The sequence below is a fragment of the Syngnathus acus genome, chromosome 10 (assembly GCF_901709675.1).
Source record: "Syngnathus acus chromosome 10, fSynAcu1.2, whole genome shotgun sequence".
NCBI lineage: Eukaryota > Metazoa > Chordata > Actinopteri > Syngnathiformes > Syngnathidae > Syngnathus > Syngnathus acus.
In genome coordinates this window covers 19466402-19482256 of record NC_051095.1, presented here as the reverse complement: position 1 = coordinate 19482256, position 15855 = coordinate 19466402, and the positions used below count along the sequence as shown (strand labels likewise).

At 41.4% G+C, this 15855-nt stretch overlaps 1 protein-coding gene across 1 annotated transcript; it reads right to left on the bottom strand.

Annotated features, from left to right (window-relative positions):
* Nucleotides 1-637: 637 nt before the first annotated feature.
* LOC119128820 (C-terminal-binding protein 1) lies at nt 638-14264 on the bottom strand. The gene is made up of 11 exons (XM_037261621.1): nt 13993-14264; nt 10371-10525; nt 8974-9118; nt 7501-7604; nt 7325-7427; nt 6051-6175; nt 4973-5062; nt 4770-4900; nt 3832-3959; nt 3647-3761; nt 638-2998 (listed from the first exon to the last, which is right to left on the bottom strand). Exons 1-11 carry the CDS (start codon nt 14030-14032, stop codon nt 2803-2805), a joined length of 1332 nt encoding a protein of 443 aa, XP_037117516.1. The 5' UTR covers nt 14033-14264; the 3' UTR covers nt 638-2802.
* Between the last annotated feature and the right edge of the window lie 1591 nt (nt 14265-15855).

The following is a 15855-nucleotide window of genomic DNA, read 5'->3' as shown; positions in this document are numbered from 1 at the left end:
GTTTCAATTCATGGTTAGGGTTTCAAAACAGTGTTAGGGTTTTAAAATAGGGTGTCAAACCTGGTGTACGATTTTAAAGCACAATTATGATTTCAAGCCCAATGTATAATTTAAAACAAGTTTCATTTCAGGGTTTAAATCCAAGGTTAGTTTTCCAAAAAAGTTGGTGTTCCAAATTATGGTTTCAAGACAGAGTTAGGGCTTCAAATTAGGCTTTAAACCAGCTTTATTATTTTATGCTAAGGTTTTAGGCTATGTGTAAGGGTTTCAAGTTAGGCTTTCAAATTAGGGTTTTAAGCCTTGATTGGACTTTCAAACAAGTGTTATGGTTTCAAAGTATGATTTGTGACCAGGATTTGTGTTTTTTTGAAAAGTGCATCGGAGAATAGTTCTCCTATACTTTTCCACATGTGAGGGCATTACAGTTTTTCAGTATACTGCGATACAGAGGGGATTTCCACGGTAGACAGGTGAATGCGGTCCACACAAAAAATGTGCTTTGTAGCCAGGCTGCGATAGATGGACGCAATATAGCGGGGTGGGGGGACTACTTTACAAGTTTAACGCTATACATTTAAGTCTGCTACAGTACAGAATCTCAGTGCATTATTTTGCATCTTCCCAACATTGTTTAAAAAAAAATCAATGTCAAGCACAATATTTCGCCACCTGCATACAACAAACGTGCAATCTCAGAAATTGCAGGCTCTGTACAAACTACAGCAAACACCCTCAGCAATTCAAGTTGCAACGAAAAGAGAGAAAGAACAACAAAAAGAAGCACTAAACGGCAGGAAATGAAGTCAACAGTAGACCAACTGCGGAAACTAAAGATCCTGAGATGGTGTGCAAAAAAATAGCTGCCTCTTTTTCAGGGTGGCTTGTTTCGGAAAATTGTCTCACAGATGTATCTAGTTCGTTTCCAGCATCTTCTGGCCTCCACTCCAGTTTAAAACCGTGATTCCCTACCTCTGTGCCAAAAATGCCATGAGAGATCATCAGTTGAGGAAATTGCACATCTCCACCCCCATTTCATTCTGGCCCAAATGATTTATTTTACAACATTGATCATGATGTATTAGTGACTTGAGTTCTTCGTTTTTCGATTAGATGCCAAAATATCTTTGTTGAACCAAATATGTCCAAAGAATTTGTGGGTGAATGGAAACGATGTACAGTGGTACCTTCATTCTCAAGTTTATTCCTTGGCTGAGCTTGTACAGTATCTCCATTCACTTGAATGGCAAATCAGTTTTTCCCCATATAAATGAATTTCGATGCTATTTTTACAGCCCAGCCCCCCCCCCCAAAAAAAACCCGACCTAAAACAGCACTAGATTGAATTTAAAGAAATAAACTGGTTTCATAAAGTATAATTACTGTACATAATATAGTATATGTTTGTTAGATGTGTGCTTTTAATGTGCTTTTAAGGGGTCTGGCCCACTGGGTGAAGTCTGTTGTGCAGTTTAATTAAAGTTTCAAATTACATAGGGGACCGTGCCTCTCCTTTCAGTTTCTTAATTATTTTTTCTTTTTTTTCCACTTAAATGGAGCAACAACATATGAGAAGCTCACGCAAAACCCAACTTTTGGTTCACAACATGAAAAAATATAACGATGAAGTGAAGGCTCATAATTCTCAAAACTCGTAAATTAAAACTAAGTCAATATACCACTGTACCTTTATAGTACTTAAAATCAACAAACAGATTCTAAATTAGGGATAGGGGCCGACCAGCTCGGGAATAGGGTTAGGCTATTATAAATGCATTGGGGGTGGATCAGATTAACCCTAAGCAATATTTTGAAAAGTTCATAATAAAATATAAATAAATATAAAAATATGTTAAGGGGAAAAAACATTTAAAATGTCGTTAAGGAAATCCACAAATAGTCCACTCACATACCTACTACGCATATTTCAAAACTTCTTTAAAAAGAAACAGAAAAAATAAAGCCAAAAATCTTTGAAATCCAATTTTTTGTAATATAGCATATATTTTTAAAGTAGACTTTCAAACTGGTCGGTTTGACTGTTAAAACACACCTTTGCACACGATGCAAAAAGCGATTAAAAAATTGTAAGTTTGAAGGAATTGAATGGCCAAAGATAATATTTAAGAGAATTTCTATATTTTCAAACTGTTCAAGTGAACCCATTTTTATGTTTAAGTCTGTAAAAAGTGAAAGCGCATCACTGACTGCGGCTCTCCTTCCTGACATGCGAGAGCATTATCGTACCTCAGCTGTAGCGTTGAATTTTTTTCACTTGACTTGAGGGGCAAAAACTCAAAGTTTGGCTCGCAACACGAGGCAAAAAGAAAAAAAAAATCTAACTTTATTGGGGCTCTCTTAAGTCAAGGTACCACTGTAGTATCTAATTTTTGTGACATCTTTCTTTGGTGTGCCGTAAGACTTTTCTCATGTAAATTAATTCACCTTGATTTTTAAAAGGTTGGAAAAACACTGTTCTGCTTGAACAACTTACATTCATTTCAAAGCCAACAGCTTTTTTTTTTTTTTACTTCCATGCCCAAGGAATGATGGGGGCTAGGAGGGGCGGGGGGGGTGGTTAAAATAGCAACCTAAGTGAAATTTTGGACACGCGACTGTCAAAAAGATTAGTTTTCCCTCAGTCTTTGCACAAATGGAGCATCCAACCTCTTTGTTTCCGTCTGCTGACCATCACTGCTGTCTTCTTGGCTTTCTTTGGAGTTTGGACGAGCAGTCGGGTGCCTGTACATAATTTTGGGATCAGTAGTTGTTTACTGGACTTTGTCTTCCCACCGCGCTTTTAGACTACAGCTGCTCGTTTGGATGCTGCTCTCTGTCACCCTCCGGTGGCTTGACTGTGTTCTGTCCGGGTGACGGGGTGTGTGGCGGGTGTGCGACTGCAGGTGGGAGGGGGTGTGTGACGGGCACTGTGTTGGGCACGATGCCCTCCACGGGGGGCGGGAGGCCACCACTGGTCATGCTCACTATGCCTGGCGGGTACCTAGTACGGGGAGAGAGGAGTTTGCATTAGGCTTGTGCTCCACTTGAATTTATGAACCCTATTTTGGTTATTTTCAAACAAGGAATAAGATCAGCGTTTCAAAATTGGGCAAGAGTTTAAAATGTGCAAGTGTTTGCAATTATGATTTCAAAACTAGGGTTAAGGTCTCAAGTTGGAGGAGGGTTCTCAAAATACGATTAAAGCCAGGATTAGGGTTTCAAGTTGGGGTTTAAAGCCTGTGTTAAGGTCTCACTTTTAAAATCGCGTTTGAAAGCAGAACTCCAGTTTCAAGGTAGGTTTTCAAGGCAGGGTTAGAATTCTCAAATTTCACACCTTTATTAGGGTTTCAAACTGGGACTAGTGTTTCAAATTAGGGGTTAAAATAGTTTCAGTTTGTAAATTAAGCTTTTGAGCCTACCTGTGTTAGGGGTTGCAAATTTAGCTTTCAAGACAGGGTTAGATTATCAAATCAGATTAGGATTTGGGATACAGTTTCCCATTTGGGTTTCAGGGTAGGATTGGGGTTTCAATTTTCAACCCAGTGCTGGGGTTTCAAGAGCATTTCAAATTAGGTTAGGTGTAAGTGGCACGACGAAAGCTATATTGTTGCTATGACGACCATGTCTCTAGTCTACGATGTGTCATTACCTGTAGGCTCCATTGAGTTCTGGGTGGACGTTGGCTGGTTCCACTGCCGTCCAGTGGTTGTTCTGAGTCAGGAATTCCTTGTTGACGCAGTTCTTAAGACTGTCCGGAATACGACCTGAACACAGAAACAATATTTTTCGAATGGAATTTATGGAAGTAAAGCTGGTGATCAATGTGGGCCCGACCGGTGATGGCTCTCCGGATCTCCCTGGCAGCCTCCTCCCGCATCTCTAGCGAGGCCTGTTCGCTGTACCAGGCGGCATGAGGGGTGCAGATCAGGTTAGGGGCGTCCTTCAGGGGACCCTGACTGAAACTACAAAGGGGAAGCACACACACAAACAGTGTGAAAGGGGCGAAATGACAGGATGAAAAATGTTATGCTCAAGGGCCTGTTTTATTTTTTTCATGCCAATGATGAAGTCCAGGTCAGTCGTTCTTTCTTTCACAAGTATGTAAACGAGCCATTGTGAATATCTTTGAGTATGGGAACCCATGAGTATGCAGAGGTCCACTGTAATTTTATAATTAGTTTTTATCTTACAATAAATAAATCAAAAATCAACTAAAATTCATTTTAAAAAATGTTAAAAATCCTTCATTTTCTTATGTTCAATATTTCACTATTTACAACTACCAATTACTGAAGAAAATAAATAAAATCATTACATTGTTTGTAAGGTTTTAGTTTACTCATTTTCTTTCATTGTTTACAATAAACAAATTAATGAGACATAAAAGGAATAACAAAAAATGAAAAATGTTATGCTCAAGGGCCTGTTTTATTTTTAATGCCAATGATGAAGTCCAGGTCAGTCGTTCTTTCATTAATAAACAAATTAATGAGACATAAAAGGAATAACAACATTCACATACACCGATTATAGGGGGGGGGACAGGTAAATTAATGCAACAAATATAGCAGGATATTTTATAATGTAAATTCTCGCAAATATGTAAACACTTTCCCATTTACATGCACCAATTTTAGGGGGAGGCAGGTAAATTGATGCAACAAATATTGCATGATTTTTTATACTGTAAATTCTCGCAAAAATGTAAATACCTTCCCAACAGTTACCGTATTGAACACTCAACTTTGACAACCAACCAGAGTTGATATTACCTGAAGGGTTCCGTCTCGTGAACATCCAGGGCAGCGCCACGTATTCTTCCGTCCTTCAGGGCCTGGGCCAGGGCCTTCTCATCCACCAGACCCCCCCTTGCCGTATTGACCAGGAATGCTCCCTGACGCATCTGGAACACATGCCTCCATTCACATTGTTTGTTGAAATCAAAGTGAAATCAGAGGAAGGTCTGGTTCAGCACCTGCTTAATGGTGAAGTCGTTGATGAGGTGGTGGTTGTGTTCGTTCAGGCTGCAGTGCAGCGACACGCAGTCGGAGTGGAAGAGCAGATCCTGTTTGGGATAACACACAACAAAACAACACAATCAAAAAAAACGCAAAGGGATTAGGGATACGGACCTCATACATTCATAAATTCATAAACTCAAATGCGATAGTATTCACTCTAATTAAGATACAAAATACAGCACGATGTGACACAATACTGTTCATAGTAACTACAATACATGGAGACACAATTTGATGCAACGCAACGCAATGCTATTCACTCCACTTGCACTACTAGACTATATGGCACAATGGTATTCACTTCGATTCTGATACATTGAAACGTACAAATAAACGCATTTTTTAAAATTGTGTTCACGTAGGTTTATATTCAAATGTATGCGCCTGCCTACTTTTGTTTAGGTAATGACTGCACACTTTCTGTAAATCCTATAAATTTCATATTACTTCTCAAATGTCACTTTTTTTGTCTGCTTGATGATATATTTATCTGAAATTGCTGATCTGAACAACCAATGATTTATAAAGGAAAATCTTGAAAATTATCAGGGGTGCCCAAACTTTTGCATACGACTGTAAATACCTCCTCCAGCCAACTCTGTGGTGTGCTAGCCATTATGTTAATTTTTATTAGAAGATATTCACAAGTGAGCCGATACTACAAAGGCTCCCGGCAAGTTATAAAGCTAATTAGATATGTGTGTGTGTGTGTGTGTGTGTGTGTTTGTGTGTGCGTGCGTGTGTGTGTGCATGTAATAATAATAATAGTAGCAGTAATAATAATAATAATTGGTTGGTGACCGCCTTCCAAACCCAACACACTATTCACTGCAGTAATTATGAATACACACCATAGTGTTCAGTACATTTATATCATACCCATTGCCACAAAACAAATTGCTCCAGTTACGATACAATATGAAAGGATATGTACGGCATAATAAAATTGACTATTACCCTACAATGGGACACATATTCAATAGTGAGGGTGGAAACACTTCATGTGAGCAAATCTGTCCAAATCAAACGTACCTGTAGCGTGGTGACTCTTTGAAGGCCCAGGGATCTTTCCACGCCGTCCGCCAAATAGGGGTCATAAAAAATGACATTGAAGCCAAACGTCTTAGCTCGCAAGGCTACAGCCTGGCCCACTCGACCTACACACACATATGTACATGCGCACACATTAACACACTTGATATATCAAGGCAGTAGTTAGTAGAGTAGGTGGTTTCACTTGAGTCTGAATTAAATAGTAATTTTTATCTTGGTTGCGACCTTTATATTGTTAGCTTGAATCAATTTTTTTACTGTTTGAGATACCCTATTTTTTGGCATTCATTGAATGCACCTGGCTTGTACACATTCAATGTGGAACTAAAACTATGGGTCTGCTTCTCCACTGATGCCCCTACCAACGGCCCATGATGCACTTCACCATTGCGCCTAATTTCATTCAAATTTAATTTTGTTTTAAGTTTACGGCCATTGTGTGGCATCTATACACATAGATATGCCTTTTGAGAGGAAGGGTCAATTTTCAAATTTTTGCTACTTGCAACTGTCCCCCGTGAATAGCAGGGGGTCAAAGTACAGCTAAAGCTTCATTTTACGCTGACTTTGGGGTCCAGAATCTGGGAATCGCGTTAACCACGAAAGCGCATTATATAGAAACTCTTGTTTGTTTTTTTAGAAAGGCATGTTTTTAGGCAGCCAAAGGGGTCCTTTATCACGTTAATTTACGTCAGCTAAGGGGTTCGTTCGCCGTTCATGAATATAAGGCTCCCCCCTACAAGGACGTCTGTTGACATTTATATTAAAAGAGAAGCAATGCGCAGATGACAATATCGGGCATATTAAGTAAGTCATATTGATGTTATGTGAATGGATGGAAGAGAGATTAAAGCGGCCACTTATTTTACTAGTGTGTCTGGCCACGCTCTTTGACTTGTGAGTGACTGTGGATGAGGTGCTTCCGTGAACCTCCCCCTTTCCGAATCAAAAACAATCCTAGCTATCCGTTAGACTGTAATAAAGCAGTCATAAAGATCAAACAGCCCAATTACTTCTCAAATGTCTTTAAATTAGTCACAGAAATTAAATCACAAGCGCTAAGGTTTACGCCCTAGTCATTCAGGTTCGTACGGTCTTTATATTGGCCATATAAAATACTACTTGAAAATGTATATACGACGAAAAAAAAAATTGGGGTCCATGACCAAACCCCGTGAGACAGAAAGTTGCAAATCAAAGCGCGTAAGATTGAGCTTCAGCTGTACATTGTCTGGCTTTTCGCCTTGACTGACCTAGTCCGATGAGTCCCAACGTCTCCCCTCTGATCCTCGCTGCTCCTGAAGCAACCTCTCGGATCTGCTCCACGCTTTGGACCCGTGTGCCCTCCCGGAGAGCCTGGCGTAGCGTGTAGCGGTATGTGATGAACAATTTGACGTTATGGGTTTTCTTAAGGTCAAAAGCCACAAACCTGATGGAGCCATGTGGTACGCCGATACAAGGTGAGGATGTGACACAGCGTGGAGTCAGCTGTCTCCTCCACCGAGGCGGCTGGCATGTTACACACAACAATTCCTGTTGGAATAGAGGATGAGAACGTTTTGGCAACAGCTTCATGGCATCCTGAGCCAGCTTTGGGTTATTTCAGAGGTCCAAAAAGCAATATCGGTATGAATAACGTTTTAAAGGAATATCATACAGAAATTAATTTAACTTCTACCCCAACCTTTGTTGGGTTGAGTTTCCTAACGATGTCGCACATATTCCTTCGATGAATCAGCAAATACCCGAGTCAGGATTTCAATGTTTCGGTTTTCAATAAATTCTTATCGTTGGTCCTTTACAGAAATATGCTCAATGTGCCACCACTAGTCCAAGCAAGGTATTATGAATAATAATCTACCTCCAGGGCGGCTCGGTGGCGCACTGGGTAGCACGTCCGCCTCACAGTTAGGAGGGTGTGGGTTCGATTCCCACCTCCGGCCCTCCCTGTGTGGAGTTTGCATGTTCTCCCCGGGCCCGCGTGGGTTTTCTCCGGGCACTCCGGTTTCCTCCCACATCCCAAACACATGCTTGGTAGGCCAATTGAGCACTCCAAATTGTCCCTAGGTGTGAGTGCGAGTGCGTATGGTTGTTTGTCTCTGTGTGCCCTGCGATTGGCTGGCAACCGGTTCAGGATGTCCCCCGCCTACTGCCCGATGACGGCTGGGATAGGCTCCGGCACGCCCGCGATGGATGAATCTACCTCCACCAGTTTTATCTATCTCAGGGGGCCGCCATTCTACCTCGTACGGTCACTTGCTGTCGACTGAAAATGAGATCATGGTGCTCAAGGTCGCCTCGTGCAAACGCGACCAAATCCAGAAAAAAGGTGAGCCGTGATTCATATTCTATAAACATAACGTTAATATTAATCAGCATAGCATATAGATAAGAGTAGGGGTGCATATTCGAGAATTTTTGGAACTTGACTCCCACAATGTTTGTTGGGGTGAGCTCCAACAGTACTACCTACATCCTTCTACGTTTGTCGGACGTGTCCAAGACGGGATTTTGGTTGATTCGCTGCTCTATGGATTGTTATGAACAGAATGCGGTACAGACATGGATCTCCTCCCTCATTTTATCTTGGGTGAGCTTTACAAACTCTTCCAAACATCTGCATCCATCGAAAACATCGAGTATGTGTTTGAGCCAGGATTTGGGCTGTTTCTGCAGTCCACAGATTTTTTGGGGAAACTCAGTTTTGAACTGTCGATTTTAGGGTGAGCTTTCCAATGATTACAATCCACAATCACAATAAATGACCACGAAAGCGTGTCAAAACTTCAGACCCCTGTCCCAGCATCATTCCGATGCTGCTTGAGACGACAAAAACTTGCCGCCCGTTTTTGTGTTGGTGCTGGAAAACAGGCATTATGAAAGGGGCCAAGGGCTCACTCACCAAGCTCGCCCGCAGACTTGATGTCAATGTTGTCATAGCCGCTACCGATGCGCACGATGATGCGGAGAGCTTTGAACTTCTCCAGGTCTTCTCTCATCAGAGTGATGGTGTGATACATCAACGCTCCCACGGCTTCATTCAGCACCTGTGCGCACAGAATGCGTGAATTACTCCAGGTCCGTCTGTATGGAGCACATGAATGCATTTCTATGAATGGATAATGGCTTTGTTTGGATTTGTTGTCTGCGTCCTCTTAATATCCTGTGTTTGAATATACCTGCCTGCAATGGTTGGCTGCACTTACTGAATATCGCCATGGAAACAGATTAAACGCAATCAGATAGTATTCCCCTTCCTTATCAGTGACAGGGTCTCAGTCAGTAGTGCCCCACCAAAACTTAGGGATTAAATCAGCGCCTGGCACCAATTTCACCAATCAACATATAATTGGGTGAACGATTCTATCAAGACGCAAGAACACGTTTTTACAGATTTTAATTGGTCTAAATGTGAACTGTTAAAGAATCTGTCTTCAGTAAAGAACACTTGATGTTCCTTATGTTCCGTCTCGTAACCTTCGTTCGCAAAACGCTACCCTTTTAGCGACACCGAGGGCCAAGAAAGTGTCTGCAGGGTCTAGAGCATTTTCTATCCGGGCTCCAGAGCTTTGGAATGCCCTCCCAATGGATATTAGGACTGCTACCTCAGTAGAAACATTTAAGACACGTTTAAAGACACATTTCTATGACATGGCCTTTAACTAACTTGGAGTGGCCGATTCGGCCGGAGTTTGTTTTGTTTTCTCTCCCCCCCCCCTCCCCGGCCGGGGAGGTGGTTAGGTGGCACCCAAGCTGACAGCGGCTATCTGGATTCTTGTGGGCTAATTCAGGTTGGGGGAACTGCAGCTCAACCTCCACAGCCAGGATAGTAGAGGGCTCCTCCGGCGGCCCTTCGCTCTGACTTGGACATCCACTTTTGATTTTCATATTATGTATTATTTGTGCCCTCTCTGCATCCATTACAACCTGGTGATCCTGAAAGGGGGATCCTTCCATCTGTGGTCCCTTCTCAAGGTTTCTCATTTTCCCCGGGCAGGGGTTTTGAGTTTTTCCTTGCCCTTTTGGGAGCTTAAGATCAGGGGATGCTTTGAGAATAATTGTCAATTTTTGTCTATGTGAAGCCCTTTGAGACTGCTTGTGATTTAGGGCTATACAAATAAACTTGACTTGACTTGACTTGACTTGATTCTCTCAGTCAATGTCAAACTGTGGATGGCATGATAAACGATGATGTCTCAAGAGCAAGCATACAAATGTGCACATGCACATAATACAATTTGTCTTGTCTTTAATGTAAAAAACCCAGTGTGCCATAGTTTTTCTTGTGTAACGACCCACCTTCTCATGGATCTCCTGCGTCGACTGGGCATCGCAGAAGGCCACAGTGGCGACATCTTTCAGGACTGGCATCTCTACTGTGCAGTCTCGCCCATCCAGCAGAGCCACTAGGGGGCGTGGGTGCATAGGCCCATTCATGATTGGGGGCCTAATGCCTTGAACACAACGGAAATAGTAAAAGTGAGCCGATGTCAAGTGATGTAAGTATAAAACATGATACTACTTTGACAAGACACAAAAACATTTCCTGCAGGAAAAAGCAAGAGAAGGGCAACTTCAATTTGACCCCTTTTTACACTGCTTTATTCAAACTAACAAGCTTTATTGTGGTAAAAGAACTCACAATTTATTTTATTGTAGCAGCCCCTTCATATTTTAAGACTGTTAAAATGTTTATCGTCATTTTTCTCCTGAATAATCTAAATTTTACGTGGTGCTTTTAGAGGCGAGTGAGAATAATGCAGGCATCTCTCCTGAGTTGCTGCTGTCACTTCTCTCACTATTTTTGCATCATATATAATTATTTTTTGGGGACAATTCAGTAAAATTTTATAATTTCCTCAAGCACACAAATAATCTTACACTGATGTGCCCCAGCAGTGGCACACTGGTTGAATCTGTCTATGTATTTTTGCTAGTTGAGGGCTGGCCTGGCCTAGTCCCAATACCCCACAAAGCGCGAGTCCTTAAAAAGAATCAGAAGTATTCATGTTGCATTAATAATATGGTACTTGGATCAGTTACTAACAGTAACCCTCCCAACCCTGTTTCCACTGGATTCGTTCCCAGAGAGTCTAAAATCTCTCATGTCCTTCAGATGGAGGATGCACAAGTGGAAATTCCTCTGTTTAGACGGCTCAGTTTTCCTGTTTAAATTAGCTCACATCATGGGAAATTGTTAAAGCAGTGATTTCACAATCGCTATTTTTCAAATATTCAGAAGAATCAGACTTGTTGGGAGAAGATTCCAAATGGAGATTTTCTTGTGATGACATTCTTGAGGTCTGATGTCCTTCGGCGAGAAACGGATGAGACGTCAGTTGTGGAATCACTGCCTTGGTTAGTTTTACTGTCAAAAACATTGACTAAGCAACGTCTTTTCCAGAAGGCGAGCCCTACATTGTACTGAGCAGTGCCCGGAGATAATTGATATCTTTGGATCATGATGTATAATTGTAATTTTTTCCAATTAAAATTTCAAGATAGGATTAAAGTAGGTTAGGGTTATATTGGCACAGATACAGTTTCAAGTTTGGGTATAAAGCTCGGCTAAGAATTGCACATTAGGATTTAAAGTCAGAGTTTCAAGTCTGAGTTTCAAGGGCTTTTCAAAGTTTGGGCTAATTACAGGGTAAGTGTTTCAAAGTGGGGTTTTATAGTAGGGTATGAAAGTAGTTCCAAGCCTGACAGGATTAGGGTTTTATGCCAACAAAAAAAATTTAAATTAGGTTTTCAATTTCAAGCCAGGATTAGAGTTCAAAGGGTATCGAAGTAAGGTTGCAAAATGAGGTCAGAGTTTTGAATCAGGGTTTCACAACAAGTTGGGGTAGAATTCTGGGGTAGAATTTCAAAGCCTAATTTGAAGCCAGCTTTGAAATTCTGTGAATTGACCTGTTTGATGAAAAAGGAGCTGCGTATGAGTGAAAGTCATATATGCTCAGGGGTATCACTATGTCCCATTATGACCTGACTTTCCTACACGCCGCTTTCAAGTAATGACCAACAAAACGCTTCTTGTTGTCTTCTGACAGCTGAGCACCAGCTCAGCACAACCTCAGCCTGCTGTTGCCTACTTATCGGTGACATTGGATTCCAATGTGAAACCTGATCTGATGATCAACTGTGCTGTGTTCACGCGGTGTAAAACACACTTAATGGAGAATCAAAAGAACGTCGCTGACAGAATGACTGGGCCACCAGCAGAAGCCTAGGTATCAAAACTCAAGGCCTGCAAACTAGGTCTGAACCTATTGAAGAAAAAAAAATACCACAAGTTCTCTGTGGTTAATGTTAAAAACTAATTATTTGTCTGTCATCACTTGAGATACTTTATGGTGGCAGATGACTCAACTCACTTCACAACACGCAGAAGTTTGGCAAATATAATCAGGGTGACCATCTAGTGGTCTTCAAAATAGGTACGGGTTTCCGGTCAAGGTTACGGATTTCAAATTTGGATTTCATACCTGGTTTCTGGTATCATAGTCAGGTTATGAATGAAGCTAAATTAAAGTTTTCTATTTTGTGCCAGAGCTAGGGTTTTAAATGAAAGTTTCAAGAGAGGTTAGGGTTTGAATAGTGAATTTAAAGTCTGGGCGTTTAAGATTTCAAACAAAGTTTAGGGTTCTAAATTAAACATGGGTTAATGTTCCTAAATAGGGTTTAAGATTTGTTTGGGTTTCAAATTGGGGTTTCAAGGCTGGGTTAGGGTTTCAAATTAAGATTTAAAATCTGAATTAGAGTTTCAAAGTGGGGGTTTTAATCTGTTAATGTTTCTACTTAACTAGGTTAAGGGTTGCAAGTTTGAAGGTAGGGTTGGAGTGGGTTCAATAAGTGGTTGATCCAGAGTTAGTATTTTGATTTATTGTTTCAAACCTGGGTCAGTGTTTGGAAGTAGGTTAACAAGAGCCAGGTTTCTAAAATCAGGGTCTCGAGCCTGCATTACGATTTAATGTAACGGTGACAATTTCGAAGTAGGGTTTGTAGTCAAAATAAAAGTGAGTATTAATTAGGGTCTCAAACCAAGGTTAGTGTTTCAAATCAGGGTTTTGACAATTGGTTAATCTGGGTTACTATATTGAAGAAGTCTTAGACTGCATTTAGGGTTCCAAATCAGGGTTTCAAGTTAGGGTTTCAAACCAGGGTTGGTGTTTGTAAGCAAGTAGGTTAACATGGTCTAGCGTTCCAGATTTGGCTTTCAAGAGACAAGGTTAGTGTTTCAAATCATTGTTTTGCTGTCTGGGCAGGATTTTAAATCAGGGTTAGGGTATTGAGTTAGGGTTTCAAGTGAGCTGTATGGGGTTCAAGTCCCGCAGCTAATGCTAAGAGGATTGTGCTCTGGATCATCTATTTCTCACAAAATCAAATCTGAGCAGCCTGATGCCTTAGTTATCGATTGCTTCTTCCTGATCTGAAAGTGATGGATGCCATATCCCATGACCTTGGACTCGCTGCCTCCCCAGGGGAGACGATGGGGGGAGCGTACGCGGTGGTCCCCACAATAACACGCTGGGCCTTTACACTCAGCTACCGGCGCTACCTTCATCACCCTTTTTGTTTTCTAGAACAGTCTTTCGAAGCCACCTGTGTGTGTGTGTGTGTGTGTGTGTGTGTGTGTGTGTGTGTGTGTGTGTGTGTGTGTGTGTGTGTGTGTGTGTGTGTGTGTGTGCGCATGCATGCTTATTATCGCTAGCCCTCGTTTTCTGTCCTTGCCAACACCACACACACACACGCACACAGGCACACACACACGCGCACACACACGCGCACACACATTCTTGCAAGGCCAACACAAGATAATGTAGTAGTGTGGGAGAATGAAGGGGAGGAAAAACAGAGGGGGGAAGGGAAGCGTATACACTCACACACACAAACATTACCACACACAAGTACACACATTTACCTAGAGGCATGCCTTTGTTGAGGAGATGTGAGCTTCCCATGGTTTTCTCATGTAGACTCCACTCGGCATATGGCGGCGGCTTCCTCGCCTCCCTCTCTCACAAACGCATACACATGTGCTACCCCCCCCTCTCTCTCTTGCTGTCTCTCTCAACCCTTCCGTTCTACCAACTCCCCCCCTCCCTCACGTTTTTCTCTCTCCACTACAGCAAATCCCTCCCTTTCTGTTTGTGGCAGTAAGGGAGTGCAGGAAGAATGTGAAAGTGTGTGTGTGTGTGTGTGTGTGTGTGTGTGTGTGTGTGTGTGTGTGTGTGTGTGTGTGTGTGTGTGTGTGTGTGTGTGTGTGTGTGTGTGTGTGTGTGTGTGTGTGCGTGTGTGTGTGTGTGTGTGTGTGTGTGTGTGTGTGTGTGTGTGTGTATGTGTATCAGAACCAGTAGAAAAGGGGCAGAGCTCATCTTTTGTCTCCTGAAGCTGGGGGAAAAAAAGTTACGCAATGCCAAGGCAGTTGCAAAAGAAGACCAACTTGTTCCTGATTCGAACGTCATTTATCTCTTCTGGCATGTTGCTTTCTGAGCGACAACACTTTGTGGAAAGAAAAGAGAATGAAAAAAAAAAAGAAAAGCTGCCTCATGTTAAATCCATTAATGTCCGATTATAAAACTGCACCTTAATCTAGTTTTCTCAAACTAGGATTTGCGAGCCTTAATTTGGAGGTCTGTAAAATAATAGAAATTGTATTGTTTTACCTTTAAAAAGAAAAGTGTATGCCAATTACTTACTACGCAATAATACATTTTGAAAGATAGTCACATTGGAAGCATTAATACCCGAATGTATATTATTAAGGCAACGCTTAAGATAAAATATTCCTTTATTTGGGCCACACGTTTTCAGACTGTCATGTTTTTTGACTAAGATACTAGTCTCATCATTCAAACAAAAATGCCATTGTTTCTTTATATGGACTACTTCTACTACTTATTTACTGATTGAGGTAAATTAGTGGCTTTTACACCAGTGTGTACCACTTGAGGCCAACTCCCCAATAAATACTCAGGACAAGTGTTTGTCTTTCCTTGCTCTTCTCCAGCTTTCCCCAATCACTTTATTTCTATCGTCATACAACAATGGTACAGTATTGTGGGCTATTAATATTTGGTATGGATGTGTCATGTATCTTTCCTAAAGAAAGAATAAACGTTTGTACACAACTTAACGATCACTGCGCGGTAACGTGGACACATGGAAAACGTTGCAGAAAAAACTAACAAAACATTTTGGCAGTCAATGTGCTTACAGACACTAAAATAAGAATGACTCAACTTACTGGTCGTCAATGCACATTGCAAACTCACAACACCGTGCACAACATAGCCCCAGACTCTACTGTGCTGCACTTGAGCCACATGTAGCATCGTGCAAATCACGTGAAAGCGCTTTTCACACAAATACAGAACATACAAGCATGAAAAATAGTAACCATTGTTACACTATGACTTTTTTACATTTTCTACAATGATAAAATAAAATACAAATTTAATCAAAACAAAAAAAAATACTATTTCAAGATTCAATCCTCAAGCGGAAGGGCACAAGCAACTTGGGAAGTGGGCAGGGGCTCCTGTGGCCCGCCTTTGGTGACGAGCCTGAGTGCATTTCATACTTCAAGTGTGAAATTCACTTGCTATGGTTTTGAAAGTTCTATACTGATCGTCATATAAATAAATACTACATGGCTTTATGTGAGCTGTGAGCCAATGTGAAGTGACATCGCCACAGGGCGGCCATTTTGAGATAGAGGTGGTTGATCACGTATGTATAGTCCTGTCAATGGAGCGCAGATTTAGAAATAACTGTAGATTGT